This window comes from Phaethon aethereus, assembly GCF_964289735.1.
Source record: "Phaethon aethereus genome assembly, chromosome: 8".
NCBI classification, from domain to species: domain Eukaryota; kingdom Metazoa; phylum Chordata; class Aves; order Phaethontiformes; family Phaethontidae; genus Phaethon; species Phaethon aethereus.
The window spans coordinates 6,904,985-6,929,821 of NC_138584.1; the positions used below are offsets into that span (position 1 = coordinate 6,904,985).

The 24,837-nt window shown below is 52.0% G+C and overlaps 1 protein-coding gene across 3 annotated transcripts in view; it reads left to right on the plus strand.

Moving 5' to 3' along the window:
• The window catches only part of PBX1 (PBX homeobox 1), a gene marked incomplete at both ends in the record, with an annotated part of 130,304 nt that extends 106,019 nt beyond the window's left edge, over nucleotides 1-24,285 (plus strand). Inside the window, 6 exons of one of the 3 annotated variants that reach the window (XM_082002677.1) lie at nucleotides 2,718-2,908; nucleotides 3,853-3,988; nucleotides 7,670-7,829; nucleotides 15,618-15,730; nucleotides 17,210-17,299; nucleotides 24,193-24,285. In XM_082002677.1, the coding sequence (XP_081858803.1) occupies nucleotides 2,718-2,908; nucleotides 3,853-3,988; nucleotides 7,670-7,829; nucleotides 15,618-15,730; nucleotides 17,210-17,299; nucleotides 24,193-24,285 (783 nt within the window). Of the gene's footprint in view, nucleotides 1-2,717; nucleotides 2,909-3,852; nucleotides 3,989-7,669; nucleotides 7,830-15,617; nucleotides 15,731-17,209; nucleotides 17,797-24,192 lie in introns of those variants that run through there. The other 2 variants (XM_082002676.1, XM_082002678.1) reach the window with 2 other exon arrangements.
• Nucleotides 24,286-24,837: the final 552 nt, after the last annotated feature.

Consider the following 24,837-nt stretch of genomic DNA (forward strand, 5'->3'; position numbering starts at 1 on the left):
CTGTTTTTTTGTGCTAGGATGTGGTGGGAGAATACGCTCAGCATGGGTTGCCCCTTTGATTTTTGCTCTTCACTCCTCCCCTTGCCAAAAATTGACCCTGTGAAGGTGGAGTCCTCTTTGAGCTGCTGGCCTCGGTGCAAGCGGTTTTCCAAGCAAGGCTTGAATCAAAATCTGCCTTGAATATTTTTTCTGCTTGAAAAGTTCTTTTTCCAGAAGGAAAAAAAAAAAAAAAAAGTGGCTTTTTTCTTGAGAAAAATGATTCTTAAAAAAAAAGAAAAACTATTTGGGTCACGAATACAGCTATTGGTAACACTGACAATTGCATGAAAAGCTTTGCAGGCCAACGCTCAAAACGGTTTCTTTCAAACAATTCCAGATGTTTTGCAGATCTCTCTTCGCCGCGCGGCTTGCCCTTGCGACGAATGTGGTTTCTACCCCGAGGCTGTGGTTTATGGAGTGCGAGAAAGAAAGCATCCCTCCTTTTTGGGGGCAGGATGGGCTCCACAGCCAGGGGCCGGGTGGGGTTTCAGGTCTCTGGTTTAACACCTTCTCTGCCGATGCGACGGGGCTGTGAGCAGCCGCTGGTGCCAGGGGCTGTATGGGCGAGCCAGCCCGGCCCCTGTTGACTCGGGTAACTGGTTGTGTGGTGGGCCTGGGGGATGTCTCACCCCTTCAGATGCCACGTTGGCCAAGCTGAGGCTGCTGGTCAGCATCTTCAGACCTACACCCGGGGGTGTGTGGAGCTACCTCAGATGGGTGCCCCTGGGTGGAGCTGGAGTCAGGGTGGCCAGGCAGGGCTCTGGTGTTGGAGAAGCCGAGTGTGGTCATGCCGTGGAAGGCATCTTGGCGGAGCATTAGAGGAGGAGGGGTGGCAGGGCCCAGGGAGCAGACAGAGGCAGGTTGGAAGGATGACCTTTGGAGGCTGTCCTCAGCCCTTGCTGTCAGTCCCTGGAGGCATGGAGATGGGATGGTGCGGCATGAGGGAGCCTCAGCCATCTCACGTGGGTGGGAGTGAAGAGCACATCAGGGCTCATCTTTCAGCCCTCAGGCTGAGGTGGGGGAGAGAGCCTTCTGCCACCCAAGCCCAAGGAGAAACCCTTGGCATGGCCAGGGACCGGCTTCAGGGAAGAACCTTCTGCTCCTTCCTCCACTCGGGTGGGAGTTTTTGTTTGTGCGCTTTTCTGCCTTTGTTTTTGCATCATTTTTGCTCCCCAAAGGGACACCCAGGTGAGAGAAACCTTTACCCCAGCCCCATGGGCTGAGATGGGCCACATCTTTCCTTCTCGGAACCCGCTGACAGGGTTGGTTTTGCCACCAAGTTGCTTTGCAAATGGCTGTGCCGGTCCACATCTGAGGTATCGTCACCCGCGGTCCTGCAAAACCAGGGCTCAGGGTTTCTCAATCTCCATCGCCCTCTCCCCAGTCCCGTTGTTGGTGGCTGGGGCAGTGCAACGCTTCGCTTCTCACAGCGTCTGGCTGCTGCTGTGACAGAACGGCACTCGCCGGCAATTTTGCCTTTGATGCTCTTTATTTCACGCCGAGAGGAGACGAGCTGAAATTGCTCGGGTGTCTGGGAGCAAAGAGGCACTCGGCTGAGAGCTCTCATAGCCGGCGCTTGCCCCGAGAGATGGGAGCTGTCAGCTGGAGCTGGTGATGGGCAATTGGAGGGGCTCTGCTGACCTCGGGGATGTCTCCTTGTTGGGTCTGAGCCGTGGGTGGGGATTCAGCTTGGAAGGCTGGGGTGGGAGATAGTAAGTCAAGCCCATGTTGCCAGTCCACAAAACCAGTGTTTCTTTTCCTTGCCAGCCCCTTTTTCCGCATCATGGGGTGGGAGCTGGGGACACTGTCCCCAGAGCAGCTGCCCATGTCCCAGGAGCACCAAAGGCTTCTCGTGCCGTCAGTGTCCGAGTGCTGCTCTCAACCTAGTTTTCGGGGCTTGGTTCTGGAAATCGGAGGATCCTGTTGTGCCTGTGAGGTGCTGTGGGGGTGGAGGAGAGGGCAGTGAAGTGGTCTTCATCTGGCCTCAAAATCCCTCCCTTGTCCTCCCAACTACTCTCGCTGCCCTGTCCTCACAGCATAGCACAGGGACGCAGGAGCAGCCAGACAGTGCTGTGCCAGCAGCAAACTAATTGGGATTATTACCTGCTTGCCCGCCCTTGTCAGGGCTCCTGCCTCACTCAGGCTTAATTATTATCGTTATTTACTTCTTATCTGATGTGCTAAGAGCGTGGAGCAGGGACGTGTCTCTCTGGGAGCTGCTCCTGTGAAGCATGAGGGGCTCTGCAGGACACGTGGTACTGGGGCAGTGGGAGAAGGGACAGCGGGTCAAAAGGTTCATGATCTTACTCAGATACATCTATAGATCCTCCAATCCCATCCAGAAAAACAGTGGCTGGGACTTCTTCATGCTTTACGTGAGTCCTAGGGCTTCATCTGCCCCAGTTCCATCCATGATCCCTGAGAGCAAAGAAATTGGCTCCTGCCTTTCTCAACATGTTTGCTGAGAGTCTCTCATGGCCTCTGCTTGGCAGACGAGAGAAATTTATCTGTCCCTCAAGAGCGAGCACACTCTTGCTCTGGGTCTACCCTAAAAAGTCCCAGCTGTTGAGGCCTCCACTTGCATCTCCTTCCTGAGCAGCATTACCTCTGTACTGTCCTTGACGCCATCGAATGACCTTCCGATCCTGGGGTTTCTTTTGCTTTTCTTGCCATCACAGGCATGCAATGAATTCACCACCCACGTGATGAACCTGCTGCGTGAGCAGAGCAGGACCCGACCTATCTCGCCGAAGGAGATAGAGCGGATGGTGAGCATCATCCACCGCAAGTTCAGCTCCATCCAGATGCAGTTGAAGCAAAGCACGTGTGAAGCCGTCATGATCTTGCGCTCCCGATTTCTGGACGCACGGTGAGCTCACCCCACCAAACCTTTCTCCCCACCCACCCTGCGCTATTGTTCAGGCCTTGGGAGAGGTGTTTTGAGGTTCTGGAGTAAATTCAGGCCCATCTGAAGGGCCATGGCTCTTCGTATCGAGCCTCAGAGGCTATTTACCTTCCTTATCCTTCAGTTCTCTGTGGCTCAGCAGGGGAGGGGACATTCAGCCTCTGTCTTGGGGAGCTTCTGCCACAGCAAAACCAAAACATCCTGGGTTTGCTATGGCAGAAGGAAATTTTGTGTCATATTCCAAAAAACCTCTACGGTGAAAATGTGCACTTCAGTTAGGGGTGAAAGCTAATCCTCCAGTCCATTCTGTCCCCTCTAGGTTCCTGTTCTTTTCCTTCTGTTCCCTTTTTCCAAAATTTTCAATTTGCTGTAGAATCATTTTACTCCCCAAGCTGGTTACGTGCAGGCTGTGGCTTGGGCTGCAGCTTGGGTTGAGGAGGAGAGACAGCTACACTGGGGATACGAGGGACGAGGTGGCAGACAGATAATGCCCAGCTGTAAATGGCACAGAATTCCCCAAGGATATATCCAGCGCTGCTTTCCCAGCACAGAGCTTTGCAGGGTAGCAGTGATGTCTTTGGCCAGGGCAGCCAGGTGCCAGGAGTCACTTTCCCAGGTGGAGGAGCTGGGTGCCAGTTTTAAGACTCTTCTGTGAGCTGGAGGATACAGTGATAACTTGAGACAAAGACTTACTTGCTTTAGAAGGTGCTGAGAGAGGAGTCACCAGCAAGGTGCAGAGGAGAAGCTTCCTGGCCATAAGTCTATTGCACTCCATGTCCCAGGAGCAGGGGAAGGAAGGAGGGAAGTGGGGAAAGTCAGAGTATCTAAAATTGCATTCCTGTTTCTGGATCCCTGGCACTGATTCTCTTTTCTTTTCCTTCTATTTCCCCCTCTTTCTTCATGCTAAGGCGGAAGAGACGAAACTTCAACAAGCAGGCTACGGAAATCCTGAATGAGTATTTCTATTCCCATCTCAGCAACCCTTACCCCAGTGAGGAAGCCAAAGAAGAGCTAGCCAAGAAATGCGGCATCACAGTCTCACAGGTAAGAGAGCTCAGAAATAGAGCAAAGACGGTTACTGCTAATGGGAAACCTTAGCGTGGTGAAGGGCACTCCAGACCCCAGTCAAGTCAGTCATGTCCCAGCATTGAGCATTTAATTACTAAATGAGTTTAGTGCACTAATTTAGTGTGAGTGGATGGGAGAGCAGATGGCAGACTTGCAGATTGAAGCCATGGATGGGAAAGGGGGTTTGGGAGAGGATTTAGAAGGGACAAGGACTTCATGGAGCGATGACTGTGTGTGCAGCCAAGGTGTTAACAGCACAGAAATGATGTGGTGTGACCCACAGAGGCAAAGTCTTCTCCTCAAGGAATTAGTGCTGAGCTGACTTGCAAGTAGAGCTCATTTGAGCTGAAAGTGCATTCTTCAAGCCAAGGGATTCGAAGGCAGTAAGGAAGAGTTATGCAGATTTTGCTTGGTAGGGTAGAATGGACGAGGTCCTGATGGGAAGCGTTTGCGTCAGACAGGCTAACGGTTATAGTTTGTGCTCAAGGAGGGTGGGCTTCCTCAGGGTCATTCTCTCTGCTTACTCTTGTGCTGCGGTACATGACATCTCCCTGACTTGCTTATCCCTCAGAGAAAGGTGGTCAATAAAGACAAATCAAATTATTTCCATACATTCAAGGCAGCCACGTAGTTCCTGCAGTCTGTAGCTTTGACCTGGGAACTGCTGGGATTTGTGAGAAGTGCAGTCAGTCCTTGAAGTGTTCAGCCATACATTGCTCAGGCCTGCCCTTCTCGATTTCCTCTCTTTTTGGAGCAAGTTGCGTGATTGAAAGCCGATCTATATGGCCTCTGGTAGTCTTGTCCTCATGTGAGCTTAGCACTCCCTCTAGGCTCCCATTGCGTTCCCCATCTTGGGCCGCTTCCCAGGCCCAGGCACATGCCTGTTCATCGCTTGAGTAAACTGAAGACAGCAGTAGCATCTGGTGTCCTTGTGAGAGCATGTCTGCCTTCAGCAAGAGCAACAGCGTCCAAGGGTAGGTGTCACCACCATGTTGAACGCCTGCTGAGTGACTCCGATTGCATCCCCTGGGTCAGAAGACCCAAACATTGATTCTGCCCAGTTAACCTACAACAGACAGCACATATTGGCTTAAGTAAAACTACAGCTGTCCTGATGGTTCCCCTCTCACTTTTAATTCATCTGTTCACACTTACAACTTTTCCCTTGCAAAGAGAAAATACCCAGGAGAAATGCTGCTCTTCGGATATTTTTTGACCGTGCTGTATCAAGGCTGCTTTGTGCCTGTCTCCAGGATCTCCCTCCCTTCTTTGTCCAAAGAAGGCAGAAACAAACGCACATCCAGGTCTCTGGTTTTGCTGAGGCTAAGTGGGAACATGGGACAGCATGAATCTACGCAAGTCATGAGCAGAGATGATCTGAACTCAAAAGCTAACCAGGGTACACAGGTTCTTTGCTTCACAAGTTTTAATGTGAAGATCGATTGTGGCAGCCATTTATCCTGATTTCAGAGAGTTTACCCACCAGCTCCACCATTTGAAGCCAGAAGAGCTGTTGTAGAGAGAAGGCCAAGTGGGAAGATCATGAAGGAGCACATTGTCATTAATGAGAAAGCTGGACCAAGACGTGGAATGGAGCTCCTTGCACCCGCTCCTGGTGCCATCGAAATGTTCACTTCCAGATCGGGGTTGGGTGCTGATGTGAGTTGCTACCTTTTGCCTCCCAGGAGTCTCTGCAACTTATATTTTCTTTTTCCTGCTCTGCAGCAGCACAGGATTGGATACCTGAAGTTCAGTAGCAGGTAAATTGGTGGATGAAGCCACTTCTGTGTAGAAGCTGCTGAACCCTCTAGGAGCACTGCAGATAGATAGAAAGCATTACAGGAATAAAAAGCATATGGGTTTCAGTTATCAACACCCAAGCCAAAACAATTTCCCTAAGATGAGGAAAAAATCATGAGCTTCCCAGGATGAACATCCAGTATTGTCTTCTGTGTCTTGGTGCTTGGACAGTCCATTTGGAAGGGGGAGCACTGATGTGCTTGTGCACCAGCAAGCAAAGGGAGAATGTCCTTGGAGTCACACCAAAGCGGTTGATCTGCTAGCTCAAGATTGAAGCTCCAAGCAATCCTAGGAGTGTTGGAGCTCTTCTGAGAGAGTTGCAGCATCCCCTGGAATTTGCCCATGCTCTTCATCCTGATGAGCTTTCTCAAACAAGGTCAGTAGCAGCTGGAAGTTGTCTTCTGCTTAGAGACCTGCATGTAGGAAGACATTCCCCTGATTCTCTGTGTTCAGTGTTGTCGAAGAAGAAGCTGAAAGCTGCTTCCCAAACTGTAGGTTGAATATTTCCCACATCTTCTCTGAAATTGTTCAGTGCAGCATAGTATCCACAAATGAACAGGGTTATCATCAGCAGGGTATGGAGCAGGATTTTGAGAAGGCTGAGTTCATGGTGGTTCGGGAGGTACATTTTCCCTGGGAAGCCCTTCTGGGCAGATACCACAGCCCGGTTTCACGGACTTCAGAGTTACGCTGTCGCTATGCTGAACTTCTGACATGCGAACTTGGGGGTGTTTATCCAGACACTCGGCGGGCTGTCCGAGCGACCTTCCTGTCGAGCATTCATCTTGCTGCTCCCAGGTTATCACCCTGACAGTCTGCGAGGATCACTGCTCGGACCTCTCCTTGTGGCTTTCTGAGGTTCATGCATTGCACTGCTGCAGGCACACGGAAACAGCTTTTGCCACGACTGGCATGAGCAGAGCTGTGCCGCTTCATTCTGCCTCCGGATCTGGCCCATCATTTTTAGCCACCCCCATGACTTGTGAAGAAGTTCATCCTGCTTCTTTTCTGTTTTTTAAAATACATCCACTAGCCCCATTCGGCACACTTCTAGTCACTTAGACACATCAGGCTCGTAGTGGTCTCTGGGCAAACACAATGGAAACATCTCCTGCCCCTTTCCAAGGGACACACTTGTTCCCTGGGACCAACATTAGGTCTTAGGACGAGCCCTGTGCTCCCTCTCCAGCCTTCCCCTGAAGTTCCCGGTTTATGTAGTGGCTCGTGCTAAACCATCCAAAGCCGAGTTCAGCTGGATGAAGAGCATCCACTTCTGGCCTTTTGCACTGATTTCACTCCGATGAAAAGCAGAGCTTCAGTGGTATTAAGGCAATTTTGTGTGTCAGCCAGGCCTGGATAAATTCGCTGGGCTTTCTACCTGAAAGCCACACTGGCTTCTGCGAAGGGAGGAGACGGGGCATCTGGGAATCAGGGCATCTGTCCCTGTCAAAGGGCTACCGAGGAGGAGGCAAATAAAAAGTTCCAAAATGATTCATATCTGTTTTCAAATGCAATTTCAGGGTCATTCTCGGGTTTTTTTAAACCCACCTGATATTTTTGTGGGGTGGGTCTAGCAGTTCCTGTGGTGCATCCCCTTTGTGGACATCCCATCCACAGAGGAACCAGATATACCCGCACAAACCCAGTGCTCCCAAGGGGGTCCCACCGCCTTTCCTGGGCTTGATGTGGCACGCAGGGGTAGAAGGTGCTTCCTGCCACGGCTAGGGAAAGGGCGGGGGGGGGGCACGGAAAAAAGAATATGCACTGCTTAACCTGAACTGATGCACCTTCCTCACCCAGCCGCGCTCGCCAGAGCCGAATCGTTAACGTCTTTATCTTCTCTTAAACTCGCTCTAGGTATCAAACTGGTTTGGAAATAAGAGAATCCGGTACAAGAAGAACATAGGTAAATTTCAAGAGGAAGCCAATATTTATGCTGCCAAAACGGCTGTCACGGCTACCAATGTGTCAGCCCATGGAAGCCAGGCTAACTCACCCTCAACTCCCAATTCAGCTGGTTAGTTTTTGGTTTTTTTTTTATTTTGGGTCGTTAGTGTTCGTTTTTTTGTTTGTTTCCCTCCCTCTAATCTCTCTCTTGTTTTCTCCTTTTGGTTATTTCAATTTTTATTTTCTGGTTTTGGTTGGCTCACTTTTGTGGTCTTAAAAAGAGACATGGGTTTGGTTTTAGGGGTTGTTTTGTGGGGCTTACTTTATTTTCTTTGTCCCATGTCCCCCCCCCCGCCTTTTTTCTTTCCTCTTTTTTTTCTGTTCCCCTTCCCTGATCTGTTTTTTGTTTGGAAAACTATGTGATCAGACCTTGTGACTGACGTTGCTACGTTGGGGGTTATATGCATGGATGGTAAATGCAAAACCAGAAAAATTATCTGAAAAAACGTTGCTGGGATTGCTTGCACTTTGCGGGGAGAAAACAAATAATTAAAAAGTCATTGCATAATGATTTTATTTCACTGGGGCTGAAAGCATGAGTGGCCCTAATGGATAAAACCCAGCATTTCTGGGATGTCCTAACTCATGCCATTTTAGGGGTTGTTTTGGGTAGATTTGTATCCTTTGGTTCTCTTTCTGTTGTGGTTACCTTTGACTGCTTACATGACAATGTCTGGATCACTTGCAAGAGTGTGCTGTGTGTGAATTTTATTTTCCCTTTGTGTCAGTGTGATCCAGGGAAATCCATGGGTCGTTCCCCTCCCTTTCCCGCCCATTTGCTGTGGTTTCCATTTGTTTGTTTTGAGGGTCAAAGGCACAGAGCACTTTGCCCAGATTTCAACTCCTCCGCTAGAGAACGATGCTTAGTTCATGTGTGGTGCCTGCCGGGAAGACGGCCGACCCAAAAATGATCCCAGGCTGCAGTCGGCTGCTTGTGCTCCGCTCTCAAGAGCGGTGGAAAATTGCAGTTTGTTTAAAAGGAGGGAAAAAAGTGAACTTCATGGGTTCCTTCGTTATCCATGCAAATATCTGTGTGCCTGTTTTCCTTTTAGGGGTGGGAGGGAGAGTGGGAATGTGCCACTCGTGTGCCTTTGAGCTCACTGTCTGCTCATGGTACCCTTTCACCGGGGCGTGATGCTTGCTGTTACCAGGTAGGCTACTAAGAGGAAGGAGACGGTGGGGGAGCAAAGAGGATGGTGGGCAGCAGGAGAAGCTGGACGTTAGGTAGGCCACCAGTGGTACACCATGCAAATGCTGGTTGCTATCAGGACATGCTTCTATAGTGAGGGCAACCCTGCCTGTGACAGGTATCAGAGGACTTGCACCCCAGAAGCACCCCCAGATCTGGAGGATTTGAGTGGAAAGTGGAGAGCCAGGGGTCAAACAAGGGGACAAACCGGTGGCATGGGCCTCTGGCTGGTCTCCCAAACCAGCCCCCCAGCAGGGAAGGCAAAGGCCGTCCGTTTACTCACAAGCTAACGTGGCAAGCGGTGGTTGATCGCTCTGTGCTGGCGAGCTCCTCCACACCTTGCAGGAACGCATGTGGGTGGCTTGCACAGAAGCAAGCGGTAGAAGGCTTATTCAGTTGAGCAGTAGAGACAAGTCCCTACACACAACCCCTTAATTTCCAGGGGACGTGTTACTTGCTAGGGATCTGCCCCCAGAGCCATCTAGAGTAGAGATGTTGCAGCTTTTGGTTGCAGGTCAGAAATACTGCTAGGAGGCATGTGCCATCTGCTCTGGCTCGGCTGAGGTGCTCAGGGGGCTCAGGTGGACATGGCAGAGTTTTGCAGGGGCAAATGGTTTGCAGGAATTTTGTTTGAGTCTTTTCTTTTTGGTTTGTTTGGGGTTTTTTCCCCTTTTCCTTCCATTGTTTGAACTGCTGAAGATTTAGCTGCAGTTTTTAAAATGTCATCCTTTCCAAACAGCTCACTCAAAATACCTGGTCAAGTGTCTCTTGACGTTAACGCCGCCATGTAAAAAAGGCTGGAGGGTAGAAAGCAGAACTGTGTGTGTTGAGAGAGATGCCTACTGCCTGCGACGCTGTCCTGCCGTCCACGTCAGCTTGGACCAAGGAGAGACAACTTTCCTTCTTTTCCTCTCTCTTCAACTGGAGTCAGATCCAAAGGTCTGGAGTAGCAAGGGAAGAGCTTCAAATTGCTTAAACGGGTTTGGATCTGGCCCGCATGTCGTGGAATAGGCATTTCCCCAGTGCCTGCCCAGTTAAATAATGCTCCAGTGCGAGCCTGCTTCGTTGCCTTCCCCACAGGCAGTAACGTGGCTGTTTCAAAGATAAATTGGCCAATACCCTGCAGTAAACAGCTAAGATAATCCCTGGATAACACTACGCTTTCCAGGAAGGACAAACAGTCTTGTTATTAACGTGTAAGACTTGAGCTCCTGGGTCCTCTTTCTGGCTCGCTTGTCAGCACTCCAGAAGCATCGACCTCTTTTCACGTGCCTAATGTGGCGGCGGTGCTAAAGCAGCACATGAGTGCAAGGGGAGCTCACGGGTCATGGAGATCCTTCTTCTGCTAGGAGCAAAGTGTTTCTAACCTGACCCAGATCCCACCACCCTCCCGGTACGCTGCAGCAGTGGCAGAGCAGTGTGGAGCTGCACTGTCAGCACCGCAATAGTTTCTGGGTCTGCTTGCAGAGATAGTGGGTTCAGATGTCCTTGTAGTCCTCTCCTGAGAAGACAGCTGGAAGGGCCTCAGGATTTTATCTCCAACAGTGGCATCCCAGGTTGAGATCTCGCCGGCTGACCCATGCGGACTTAACAGCTGAGTCAAGCATCCCTGCATTTTCACATTGTGGGACAAAGGCACGTCCTGATGACATGTGGAGTCGCATGTCCTCCCCTGCTTCAGGTTGTCCTCGAGGTGCTAGCAGCAAGAAGCACACCTGTATGCGCTAGGTCTGAAATAACCTGTCTGTGAAAGATCTGAAGGATGATGTCAAGGGCCATGAGCCACCGGATGTGCTGAATTGCCCTGGGAGGAAGGTCGAAGCGGATGAAGAGGTGAAGGACTAAGATGGATGACGCCTCTCCTTTTATACCGTGGACTTTTTTCTGTTTTCAGATCATTGGCTGAGACTTTGGTGAGGAAGGAGCCTGAACAAAGGCTGGCTTTTCAGGGAATTTTTAGGACCTTCTGATTTAAATACATTGTAGAGCATGTGGAAAGAAAGAGAGTAGGCAGAGGACAGGTCATGAGAAGGAAGTGACCAGCAATGTAGTCCCTGGAGGGCCATAATGTTGGAAGAGGAGGTGGAACTGGATGTGATGGGACCTGGGACAGGAGCTAAATTCATTTCTTCTGTGGCTGTGCAGGCCCATCTGTTCTCTGCATTGATGCCCATGTTACCGGAGATCGGTGAATGGCTACAGTCAGTCAAAGAGATTGGCCACACATTGACAAGGGCAAGGATTGCATCTGTCTAGCCATCTGGCACGTTCAAAGCAGGGTCCCCCATCCTCAGTCACCCAGGCCTGAATGTCAAACACCTTTTCATCCTGAATACGCACAGTTGGGCTTTATCAGCCAGATGTTCAAATAAGCTGAGATGTCTGGCTCATTTGGGCTAACAACTCCCCATCCTCACTTTGATTGCCTGGACAATCTCAGCACAAAAACCACATGGCACATGAAAGCTATTTTATGTGGACAGACCCTTTTGCCAACCAGAGTCCTCAAGGGCCACACACAGGTGATGACATTCAGTGAAATCTTCCATGCAGAGCAGCCAAAATTGACCTGAACTGGTTGGTTTTTTCCTACTCACCCTTTTGTTTTGCAAAAATTTTCTTGCTAAGCTGCTGATGGAGGGGATCGTGCTGTCTGGAAATGTACTTCATCAGGCACAGGCCTGATTGCTGTATCTTCTCTTCTTTGCCTTCCTCCCTTTGTGGCAATGAACTTGTCCAGAGCACAGCACTGAAGAGGATCCAGTTTCAGCAGTGAGGCTATTCTGATCACGGTCTCACTGTCCTGAGTGTTGGTTGGCAAGTGAAAAAGAACAGATTTCCTGCTGGGTCATCACAGGCTTTTAGACCTGCTATCAAAGTTGGTGGCTTTGTTCAGCTAAAGAGCTACATGGTCCATCAAGTTGTTCCCTCATCTTTGGCCATGGTAGAAACACAAGGAAAAGCTACAGGGCACGTAAATTCTGTGGTCTCAATGCATATATGCCATACATGTCATTAGTATTGACTAGGAGTCTTGTATACATGACCAAAGTCAACTTCAGTGGTTCAGTATGCTGGATCTCTGTCTCATTGGTCGTAGATGGTATGAAGCAGCAGATGAGGATGGCTTGATTTCAGCTCCAGTGAACACCATTGCTGTGTTTGTTTATTCTTGATGCCATTTGAGTTGTCAAATACTTTAGAGAAAAGGACTGGTTAGAGGTCCTGGAAAATTTGAGATGGAAATGGAGACTGTAAAAACATTAGAGAAGACATTAGAGAAGCTGGAGAAGCAGCTCTCTGAAGAGCTGCAGAAGTGGTGCACGAAACACCAGCAGTCAAGCTTGTGAAGATGTTTTAATTGGAGGCAAACTTGAAGTGGGTTTTACTAATCAGAAGTGTTAGGGTGGAATAGATCTCCTTGTGGGCATTGTTTTGATGTAGGCTTTCAGCCAGTGGCAAGGTCTGAGTGCCATAGCTTGTTTAAACATTTCCACCACTCTTTCTGAAGCTGATGATGCCCAGAAACTCAGCACTAAGGAATAGTTATGATAAATCTTGGGTTTGATAAGACGTCTGGATGCTGAGGATGAACCAGTGTTCCACACTGCTACAAGTCATGAAAAGTGTTGGTTTTTCTGGGGTTTTTTTGTCTGCACAAAATAGCAGCAAGGGAATTCCATGCCAAGATAAGAGCCCTTTCCTCCAGTGTTCACAAGCTCAAAGATGGTTGTTACCTCTCAGTTCTTCAGGAGCCCCAGGTCAAATTATGACCACTGAAAACCTTTGGTGTGTTCACAATAGAACCTTTCAGAGGGACGGGTTACATTTATGGTGGAACCTCCTCTAGTGGAAGGATTTGACTTGTATTCCTGGATCTTGACTCCACGGAGGATACCAGTCTTAATTTTCAGGGCTCTTCACATTGCTGTTCCCTCTCCTACCCCAGTGCCTCAGCCCCTCTTAGCTGTGTCTCTGAGACTTTGGGCCATCATAATTTTCATATGAGGCTAGCACGAAGACAGCGGAGTGCTGAAGCAGCAGGGCGGCAAAGGGCTCTCTGCAATTACGGCTCTGATACAGATGCATCCATACATGCGGGGCCATTGGTATGCGCATATTTATCTTTGCATCCACATCAGCGGCAAGACATATTTACCATTTAGATATGCACATATATTGTAAAAATACCCTGTGCCAATAGCATTGTATATCTTGTAAGTGACATCTCCAGCGCTCCTCGTGATTTCCAAGGCACCGGCACTCTTCAGAACTAGAGTTTGTGGCTGTTTGTTTATTTTCATTTCTTCCCTCCCAGTCTCAGCTTTATGGCCAGGTTTGTTAAGTTTCAATAAAAGATCAGTTAGGTTTATGACATTTTTATATGTTATTATTGTTATAGTTTTCTTTTGGTAGGGTAAAGTGGGATGAAATGTTGCTCTGCTGGGGGCAGAGCGATAGCGGTGCCCTGTCAGGTGCTCAGGGACCCCCGAGTCCTCTTCTCAGCTCTGCCACTGATCATCTGTGTGATCTCAAAGGTTTCTGCTCACCTTAAAGAACAGGAGAATATTCTTTGCTTCTCGTGAACGGTAGCTGCAAAGTCCTTTGGTTCTCAGCCGCTGCGGGAGTACGAAGTCATGTTACCGCCCTGTGCTTTTATGCCGGTGGTCAAAGCGATCATTCAGAAAACAGGGTAGGAAGCATCTTCGTGTACGTGAAAAGTGCCCATCTTCACGCTTAAAGTTGAGCAGTGTCAGGATGGGCTATCCTCAGTCTGCCAGCTCATTTCCCTTGTTTTTTTGCCTTGAAAATAGCAAGTAACCTGAGACGTCGGGAAGTGACAGGAGCCCTTTGCCAGCTGAGCAGAGGAGGTGATGGTTACAGCTGCCTTCTGCCTAGTCCCGGTTACTTTACGCAGCGCTGTGGGATTGCTCTCTGGAACAAGTTGGGCAGGGTTGACAGTGAGCACAGACAATGAGCTATTCCTGGCTCTGCTCTTTTCAGGCACTGGTGGGAGGGTCCTGATCCAAGACTCACTGTGCTCAAGATGAGTCTCTTGACTTGGGCCTTGTATCTAGCAGCGACGTTTCTGCTTTCCTTCAATTCTGAGAATTCCCAGCACCTGACAAAAGAGCCAGTTGCAGGGAGCTGCAGAGAGTTTAGTGAACATGAAGTCTCCGGCATAGACTTCCCACCTGCTCCTTGATCTTTCTCGGAGGTGGCTTCCTTCAGAGGATCCTTCTTGATCCACCTCCAGGGCAGAGCTGGGGTCTGTCCAGAGTGTTTCTTCCTTCTCCAGCAAAGGGAGGGGGATTGCCAGGCATTTCTCAGAGTGCACGCATGAGCCATAGTTGGGCAACTCCGCCAGGACTGTGGTTGCCAGTCTTCCAAGTTGGAAGTGGCAGTGGAGATGATGAGAGTGTGTTTGGGGTTGGAGCTGAAAGCGTAGCTGACCTGGGCCCCTGAAGTCTCTCCTTTCCAAGGCTAACGTCATGTATATAACCAAACCTTGCACGTTGAGCTGTCTCACACTTAACGCGCTGATCTGCACGATAAATTCTGAAAATAATCCCATAAAACCTTTTTATTTATTTTTAACCCACTTCCCTCCTCCCTTGCCTTCCAGTTACATGATGGGTTTGCTTCTCCTGTTCAGTAGTTGAGGAGGTGCTCAGATATCTCAAAGCTGGAAGCAGAAAGCCTTGTTTCTGTAAAGGCGGGATTTTATTTTTTTTTCTTTTCATTTGTCTTCTTTTTTTCCTGATCCCACCCAGTTGTCTTCACCGTTATCATTTTTTAGCGTAACGTTGGCGACTGGTGCATGCGGTGGGGAATTTGCTTACAGAGCTCGTTCTTCTGGGGCAGCTGACCCAGGAGGGCTGTGACACCCTTGCATTCTCTCGTGGCCGGTCACGATGAAAGACACTTGCTGACGTGATGGGTACTGGGAGTCTAGCCCAGGTGCCTTCACGTTTTTGTGAGCCTTTGCTCCTGCTGTGCTGCAGTTCCCACCAGTGATGGGTTCCTGATGTCCTGAAGGCAAACCCCACGCACCGCTCCCTCGCAGAGCTCCCCGTGGCTCAGCGGGAGCGCCGGCCGTGGAAGTGGACGGTGTCTGGATGCGCTCACCCTGCAGAGAGCAGCGCAGACTTACCCACCCTGATCTGAGCCTCTCGGAAACGGCAGTAGCGGGGGCCTGGTTTGCCCTGCTGAAAAGGCTTCCGCTCTTGATAGCGAGGCTTGTTTGGGTAATTCTGTTCTGCAGTGCAGTCTACCGGGTGGACACCTCCAACAACTGAGATTTTCAAAGCTGCCTGAAGGATTTTGATGCCCTGAAATGAAGGGAAAGGGCCATCTGAGTCCTCCAGGCTGGGTTTTGTTTGTCTCAGTTGAGAGCATGAAGAATCCTTCCTCCAGCTGAGGAGCTGTTGAAGAATGTTCTTGGCATTGAGCTGTAACAACATGTGGCTTTGAATAACCTCAAGAGTGCATCCTTTTTTTTTTTTTTTTTTTTTTTTTTTTTGCTTGCTCTGTTCTTCATACTACTAACCTGACTGTGCGTTTTGGTTTTGTGGTTGCTTTGCATGTTGTTCCTTCCTCTTGGCTGAGAGTCATGGGGTGGATCTTTTTCCTTTCTGTGATTCAGGTGCCTCACTCTTTCCTTTCCAGGTTCTTCCAGTTCTTTTAACATGTCAAACTCTGGAGATTTGTTCATGAGCGTGCAGTCTCTCAATGGGGATTCTTACCAAGGGGCCCAGGTTGGAGCCAACGTGCAGTCACAGGTAGGGACCCATCCGATGTACTGCCAGTGAATGCATTAGTGTTGGAGGAGCCTTTGATTGTATTGGCACTTCTCCCTCCCGTCCGAAAAGAGCAAATCTCAACCAGCACAAATGAACCAACCAACACTTAAAAAAGGCAAACCAAACCGAAAAACCAACCAACCAAAAAAAGCAACAGCAACAACCATCAAAAAATTTCAATCCAAAAGAAACCAAACACCCAACCAAACCAACAACCATGGTCTTGAGGAGACTTGCCCACACTTTGTGAATGCATTTGGCTCTGGCTTGATAGTCATACTAGGAGGAGAGGAGGCTCAGGAGAACAGGCATGAACTCAAACGAATGCAGCTGAGGTTTAGGTTCTGCTTGCTTTATTCTTCCAAGGGAAGGGGCCAGATGTTTGGACTGGTATCTCGTTTTACAAAGCTTCCACTTACTCCTTTGATGCCGAACCAGGTGTCTGCTGAAGGCAAGAAATGCTCAGATGCACAGCTAGATTTTTTTTTTTTTTTTAAATTAAAAGCCACCCCTCACCATCTCCCCACCACCCCACACCACAGGCACTCACACCACCCACGTACACACCAGCAAGACAGAGCAGGGGAGCTTTGAGCAGCGTTACTGAAACCTCAACCTGTGCTTTGGGCAAAAAGAAAGAATTTAAAACAGCCAGGAACTCAGATCTCCCACCTCCCATCCGATGTCCAGATGTGCCATGAGTCCGGTCTCTGGCGCCTAAGGCTCTGTACTGTGTTGAGAGACGACAGCCACTCTGACACTTCTGCATCGGGCAAGGAGAGCTCGCTAAAGCCGAGGTTGCTCCCCTCGCAGTGCTGGACGCAGAGCAAGCGTGCCGTCCGCGGGCGACGAGGTGTGCTCGCCGCGCATACCGCTGCTGGGGCCGGGCTGGGGGAGTGGAGGGAGAGGAGCGGGGCGTCCAGAGGAGAGCTGCCGGTGCCCTTGCCATGGTAGGTATATTCCCTTTCTGGGTCTTCCGAAATGAAGGCACTTGGCCAGCCTCGAGGGTCTCCTTCCACTGCCGTGAGCTTCCCAGTGCTTTGGGCCAAAGGGTGAAAGAGGGTAGGAATGTGGGTCCTCGAGCGCGATGGTGGAGCCGGCGGCAGCGGTGTGCTCCGGGAGGTCCCAAGCTTCCCACGCTGTTCTCCCTCCCTGCTCTTTTTGTCAAAAGACTTGGGACCAAGGAGAGCGTGATGGGGCCGCCGGGGCAGGCGAGGGTGGCGAGGGAGGCAGGAGCAGTCCCTCTGGCGCAGCTCTCGCCGCAAGACCAACTGCAGTTCTCTTTTCCCCCTCTTTAAATGCATACCATTATTATTATTATTATCATCATTATTACTACTACTACTACTACTGCTACTACTGTTTGTTTTTATCTTGCCAAAGATGAACCGAAGAGGCTTTGCCTGCTAACCCTTCATTCACTCTAATTTGTGTTTTTGTTGTCGTTGGTCTGTTTAGGTGGATACCCTTCGCCATGTTATCAGCCAGACAGGAGGATACAGTGACGGACTCGCAGCAAGTCAGATGTATAGTCCGCAGGGCATCAGTGTAAGAAAAAAAAATAGGCTCGGGTTCTTGTTTTCTTTTTTTTATTTTTATTCTCTCACTACCAATTATTTCAAAGCCATAGGGCTCAGAATGCCACTTAGTAGGACTTGTCTTTGCTTTTACGGTCACCTAGTTTATTGCTTCTGTATCGGTCACGCCAACGGCAGAGCTTTGCCCACAAAAAAAGTGGCGACCGGGCAGGCTTTGTGCAGGCAGCTGGCGTCTAGGACTGTCAGAGCCGATCAGCGTTCGCCCGGCACCTGCGGCCACACGCGCTCGGCCGAGAGGAGCTGCTAAACAGGTGACACCTCGCGTAACCACGGTGGGGAATGTCACCGTGAACGCCCTGGTCCAGAGAGGCCTCCACACAGAGGCCAATGGCACCATCCCAGAGCGACTGTCTAAAAATAACCCATCCCTGGCCAGCATCCGAAAGCACGGTGGTGATGGGGTTGGCGGCAATAAAAATTGCAAGTAAAAAGAGAAAAAAAAAAAAAGCCAACCAACGTCAACCCAAGAAAACCTCGCCCAACCTTCCTGGGGGAGGATGCGAGGGGGAGGGCGGTCTCCAGAGCATCTTCTCCTTGTTCTTGGGTGCGCTGGCGGGTTCTGACTAGCATGAAAATTCGTAGCGACAAGCTGTGTCGCACAGGGGGAAATCGATCAGACACACACAAGGAGAATCCAGTGTAGATTTGGGACAGCAATCCAACTTCATTTCTCAGATCAATCGTCCGCCATCTCAGTGACGGTGACAGCAAGCTGGGAGAAGAGGGCAGCCTGGAAAGGGAGGCTGTGAGCGCCGAGTGGGTGGTGGCGGTGGTGTCCGGGGTGGCACGGAGGAGGGGGTGGCTGGCCCTGGACGTGGCTGGCTGCCACAGTCCCCATCAAGGTGGCTGAAGGTGGAGGTGGGGTGGTCAGGAAGGTGGTGGTCCTCCAGGTGGGACGGTGGCCCCGTGGCCAAGCACCCCAGAAGGGTGCACCGTCCAGTCCCATCAGCCTCCCGGCCAAGCCTTGTGCCATTTGTCACCTTGCGTGTGACCACCTTCGGGCCATCGGCATGCGAGCAGCCACCGCCGGCGCGGGGAGAGGGGTGCGGCGGGACGGGGGGCTGCGCTCCCCTCTCCTGCGGGCGCCGGGGCTTAGCGGGCAGCTTGACGTCAGGAGGCAGAGCCAGGGAGGATTTGTGAAGTAATGTAATTGAACATGTGCAGATAATTATGTCTCATTACATAAGCCCGTTGCAAAAACGGCACTTGGAAATGCCACATGAAAGAGCCTATCGTTCCGCATTAATTTCTCCGTGCGCTGAATTTATTCCCTTTCTGGCTTTTTAATACTTAGAGAGTAAATGAATCGCAAGCTGATCATGATAAGAGATGATACTTTTGTATAAATTAAAATACCCCCAAGGAAAGAGGCAGAGCTGATTATGGTTGCGGTTGGCTTGGAAAATAACAGCGGGCTGGGTTAAGCCAAAATTTGGGGGGAGGAGGGTTGCTGCCAGGGTTTGCGAGACGGGGAAGGGGCGATGGGAGAGAGGAGAAGAAAGAGGTAGCGGAAACTCAGAAGCTGAATAGGACAAGGAGAGCTGGGTGGGTGTTTCTGGCTGTGGTAATGGGAGAACCAGTGTTCCCACGAGCAGCTCTGGGAATTGGTGAGCGGAGAGCAGCAGGGGCTCAGGGGTCCCCCCTGCGCTTCCCAAACAGGGATGCAGCATGGCGGCATCTGATGGCTCCCCAGGCTGGCTTTCGGGGAGGGCAGGAGCCCAAACTGGCCCGAATCGGATGTTGTTCAGAGAGGGGCAGGGTGACAAGTGGGCAAAGGGACCACCTGGGTTTGGGGGTGACGCCTCATTTCCCCGTAAAGCTGTGGTAGGCCAGGGGAGCAAGGCAGGGCGTGCAGAGCTGAGCAGATAGTTTAGGAAGCATCTTCTGGGTTGTCTCTCTGTCCCCAAATGTTTTCCTTCCCCCATATTCCGGGCAGCATGCTCCTGCCTGTAGCTTTTATTGTCACTTAACGTCTTCCCATCCAGCTAGGTCCCTTGACAGACCTCAGTTTGTCCACCCCTGAAGCGTGGCTGCCCTCTGGGAAGCGCTGGTCCTAGGCAAGGTCCTGGGGAGCTGCCCAGTGCAGGCAGGGTGGCTGTCTCGTAGCAGGCAGGGCTTCCCCGCCTCTCCCCTGAACCTTTTAATGCCGAGGAAGGGCAGCGGGATGCGGAGGAAAGCTGCTAGTGACACAGACAGCTGCCGTCGCCGTGTCACCCGAGCATCCCCATGAGCTGCTGGAAGGAGATGAGCCGAAACTTAGTCAAGAGCCCTGTCACAACGATGTCGGCATGGTGCTGAGGTTAAGTCATCCCCAGAGCTCGTCAGGGCTGGGAAGTCAGCGGCAGGTTGCCCAGCTCCACCGCTGCAAACCTTGGCAGGGGAGACGACGCTTGGGGTTTGCCTTCCTTGATGGAGGATGAATTTTTAAATGTGTGTAAGTCATGACAGCTGAGGACAGGAATCTACCCAAAGCCCCGTTGCCTCCATGGCTCTGCTGCTCGACGGCTGACAGACCGCTCCGCAGGGCAAAAAGGGCTGGAGTCGGTTCTGCATCGTTAGCAGGATAATGGGCGATGTCCCAGCCGTCGCAGTCTCCGTGACCCGCAGTGGTGGCTGAGGCAGAGCGAGAACAGCCGCCTTCTCCTCCGCAGGTGGAGGCAGCGTCAGGGAGCGCGGGCCCCGGCAAGGGCCGGGGATGCTCTTGGTGAAGGAGAGGTGGTAGAAGCAGGATACCATCTTGAGGATACCTTGCCTTGGGTAGCACTGAGAGGAAGGAGGGAAGCCCCCACCCGAAAGGAGGGGATGTTTGGGGCCTGATCCAGCCCTTTTTGCAAGCTTTGAGGTTGGGGATTTTGCACCATTAAATGAGAGGTGTCTGGTCCCTCTGCACAGTGCTTGTCTGCGGGGGTCCGTGTGTGTACCCAGCCGGTGGTCCCTGAGGCTGGGGGTTTTGAAGCATTTAGATGTCCAGGTTCTGGTGGGTTCCAGCAGAAGTTGGATCCTTATTGCTATTATCCTTTGAAAGGTCCCAACCCAAAACATCGCCCTTCCTGCCGCTGCCCCGTGGCCCTAAATCCACAAAGTGCTTTAGGTCCGCTGTCTGCTAATTCATGAATGAGCTATAGTCTTCGTAAAGAAAAAAAAACTTGCAGAAATTTATTTTTGGACTTTAATTTAATTTATGGAAAATGTAAAAAGTCTAACATGAGGGGCTATTTTTAAAGTTCATCAGAGAGCAAGGTTTTTGATTTAAAAGCACTGTTGTGCAGAGCTGTGCCTATTTACAGAGCAGCGTGTGTCACCGTGGTGGCAGGTTTTGCTGAGTTTTGCATCCACTCTTGTCAGCAAGGACCACCGGGCACTGGTACCTGTAGGAGGTGAGACCTTCTTGCTTGTGCTGAGACCCTTTTCTCCAAGAATTTGGTCCTTGAAAAGAAAGTTGTTGCTCTGCTCCTCAGCAAGCTACAGTTTACTGTCATGGTCACGAGGTGGGATATGGAAGCTGGTCTGGCAGGGCTTCAGTGCCTGAGCCCCATCCATCAGAGATGCTGTGGTGTGTCCTGAAGACTGCCGCTGTGACCCTTGGAAAGTGATGTCCAGGCAAGGCTGGATTCTCCGATGTGTAATAAGAGCTTCAGTGCATCTTACAAGGAGACCCTGACACAAGCTCTTAAAAGCTCAGAGATCTGAAACCTCTTTGAGGCTACTCCCAGTCTGTCAGACTTGTCAGTATCTGATGTGTTTGGAGGCTGACCTGTCACCCTGCCCTGTCGATGGTGGGACATCGAGGCAGCCTCCGTGCAAAGCAGAAGGCTCCGTTAAAAATTGGCAGAAAGTCATCTCCCAGCCCCACGTAGGAAGCCCGGGCAGAGAGCCAGCCAGACTTGCTGGAGGTGACAAAAATGCTGAGAAACCTGCAGAAACAGGCACCGAAACCAGTTTGTTCAGCAGTCCATCACTGGGGCTCCATCGCTTGGACAGCCACCAACACCTTGCCTGTGCTCTGGCACCAGAAGGTGACATTTGAAGAGTTGTCCTGGAGACCATAGCTCTGTCTCTGCTTCTGCCCCTCCAGAAGAAGTCACAGCTCTGTGTAGGGGTTCCTCGGAGGGTCTGCGAGGAGCAGCAGCCTCCTTAGAAGATTCCTTCATCTTTGAGGGAGATCCCAAGGGATTTCCTACAGTCAGATCCCAAGGCATCTCCTTACTTTGGAGAGATGCAGGGCTGGCTGGATGGAACCAGATGCATCCTGCACATGGCTTGGTCCGTGCAGCAGCGGGGTGAACTTCAGGAAATGAGGGATGACTCTGGATGGTGCCTACATGCCCTCTGCCTGGGGAAGGATCCAGCCTCCTCATGGAGGGCTTGTCTGTACCAAAGGATAGCGTCAAGATGATAAAGTCATGGCCAACCTTGGGGCCTCCTTTCCACCGCTTGACCCACAACTTGAGGCCTTCCCAGACTGGGGAAGCAAGAGGGTCTGGGGTCTGGAGGGTGCCCCGATCCGGGTCGACAGCTCCCCAGCGTCCTCTTGGCTGGATGCGACTGCGGTGGCGATCGGCAGCAGAAACTCCTGCAACGCACGAAGGCTGATCCCCAATCTCGAGTGCAATGGGGCTCGCCCGCATTTTGGGGGGCAGGGTGCTAAACATCGAGGCACCGCCGTCGCTGTCGGCAAGGCGCTCTCCCTCCCGCGCCTTCCAGCCGCGGCTGGCACGCCAAAGCCTCGCTAAAAATAGTTGAGCACAATAGGGACGGAGCCCTGCTCCGCGCAGCCCCCTCCGCGCTCCCCCCCCCCCGCTTGCTGTAATGACCCTGCAAACACTAAATGGCATCTGAGTGCATTAAGCAGCAAACTCTCCGGTGACATAGCAATTACGGCTCCGAAATAGATTTGGTGCGTCACGGAAGATAAGGGTTTTGAAAGTTTCTGTTGTGATTATAGCTTGTAACTCCAACAAATAACAGGCTTGGTAATAAGAGGCTGCCAGCACAGCTATTGTGGTTCTCTCTCACTGATGGCACGTAAATTGCTATTAATGTCCTAAGTGTACTTGAATATGCCAGTCTCGGGGCGGTGGAGTTGGCTCTGTGTCTCTCTTTACGTGGCCTGTCATTGTCGGGCTGATAATCTACAGTAATTGCTGCCTCTCGCAGCGGTCCAAGACGTGTACGGGTGGATATTGCATCTCGGGGAGCGCAGGGACGGTGGGTTGGGGCCCGGCTGCGGCTGGAAGCTGGTGGGGGCGGTGGGAATGGTGAGGTCTCTGCAGGTGGGGGGCACGCGGGGCTGGTAGTATTTGTGCCCAAGGCGAAGTGGAGCAGGGTTTGCTGACCCGCTAGCAAGCTGGGGTCGCGATTCCTGTCTCCCTTGCTGTTGCCTTGACCCCCTTTGCAAGGGAGCGCGTTTGCACGCTCCCACGTGTGCGTGGAAGAACACGCCAGCCCGTTGTGTGTGTGCACGCCTCTGTCTTCTCTGCTTTGCGCATGTCTCGCTGCGAAGTGGTTTCGTACCTCAAAACGTGGGTTCCCAGGACTCGCCCCGGCCAGCTCTTTGCTCCCATCTCGGCTGCCTCTCGGGCAGGCAGGAGCTGGCCGGCAGCATGGACAACCTGCCGGCGAGTCCCAGGCGGCTGCTCGAGGCGATGAGGCTTTTCCTACCCTTACCCCACTTTGGGGGTCTGCAGGGTCCCAGCTGCCGGGGCCAAAGGTGGGTGCCCTGTGCCAGGAGGTGGCGGGACAGGCAGCCAGAGAGGGCAAAGCAGCCCGGGAACGTCTAAAGCGGGACGGCAACTGCTGGAGCTTGGGCAGTGGTTGGGAAGGATTAATTAGGCGAGCACTAAATCAATGTCAGAGCGAGCAGAGGAGGTTGGGTGCGACATCTGCTCCTCTCCGAAGGGGATGGCAGGCGCGGAGGAGCAGCTTCTGTGCGCTGCCGGCTCCTGCCGGTGGCAGCCGGGGCCCTCCGGTACCTCTGCTCTCGAGAGGCTGGAGAATTTGGCTCTGCCTCTGTTTTTAGGAGAAGCAACAAGTTGTCCGCCACGCTTTGCTGTGCAGACCCTCGGATGGGATATGGTGGTGGCACCTCCGTTGCGCTGTGGCTTGTGGTCCCCTCGAGGAGGAGTGACGGGGAGCGTGGAGGACCAGCCCTGGGGCAGCAGAAATTTGTTTGTGGTTTTACTGCGAAGTGAGGAGGGGATGGCGCTTGCAGAGGGGTGGCCCAAATCCCCCAACGCAGCCTTCACGGTGGTGGGAGAGGTGTTCGGGCAACACGTCTTCCCCGCGCCAAGGCTTGGTGCTGACGGCTTCCCCTTGCGCAGGGGCTGCGCAGCAGGAGGTGTGCCCGGAAAGGCGGCGAGGGAGGACATGGAGCTATGCAGGGGACACGGCAGGGCTCAGCGGTCCCTTGGGACCCGTTGCTTCTTCTGCACGTTCATAGCACCTGAATCCAGATCACGCCCCAGGATGGGGTTTCAGGAGTGAGGTGTTTGCTATTTGCCCACTTCCATATGGGGAAGCGTCCTATTTGGGGGTAAAAAAAACCCCGAACAACCAGAGCTCAGGGTTTCTGCAGAAATAAGTTTTTTTTTAAGGGAGGGAATCTCCACGAGCACTTGCAATTTATCAAAACCCCTGTTTCCGACAAGAATCATTTCTGGCCCCATCCCACTGATGGAGCCCTGCGGTCTGTGGTGGGATGGGGGAGTTGGAGGAGACATCTTTGCCTCCGGCATCGGCCCCTGCCGAGGGAGAAGCAAGGGAGAGTCCAGGACGGGTGGGTGGCTTGGGTAGGGCCGGGCGTGCCGTCGGGTGACTGACGTCTCCGTGTCTCCCTTCCCGCAGGCTAATGGAGGTTGGCAAGACGCTACTACCCCGTCGTCGGTGACCTCCCCCACAGAAGGCCCTGGCAGCGTTCACTCTGATACCTCCAACTGATCTCCCAGCAAATTGCATCCCTGGCTGAGCCGGCCCCGGCGGGGGCGGGAGGGGAGGGGGCCTCTCCTAACACCGCAGCAGTCAGACTGGAGGTGAACCCAATCAGCACACACAAGAAGACTCCTTCTCTTCTCTTCTCTTCGTCGGGATGCTTTTTTCAGCCAATCTGGACACTTCTTTATACTCTCTTCCCTTTCTTTTCTGGGTAGAAGCCGCTCTCCCCCTCCCTGCCACCGCCACAACACCACTCCCTTCCCCTCACCCCTTCCCACCGAAGGATGTGTCGACAGGTAGAAGGATTTTAAGGAGGAAAAGCAAAAAATCAACTTGCCGCCACGCAAAACGACCCCAAAGCAGCGCACGGCCTCGTGCCGGGCGTCTTTCTGAGGAGCCACAGACGTACCTCGGTCGCATCTCGCTCCTTCACTAGCAGGCAGCCGCCCTCGCCCTGCCCCGTCTCTCACGCTACCTCTCCGTAGGGAAACGCCACCGCAGACCCGCTGCCGCCTCCTCGTCTCCGCCGGCCCTGGCCGCAGCCTCGGCGAGCTGTCC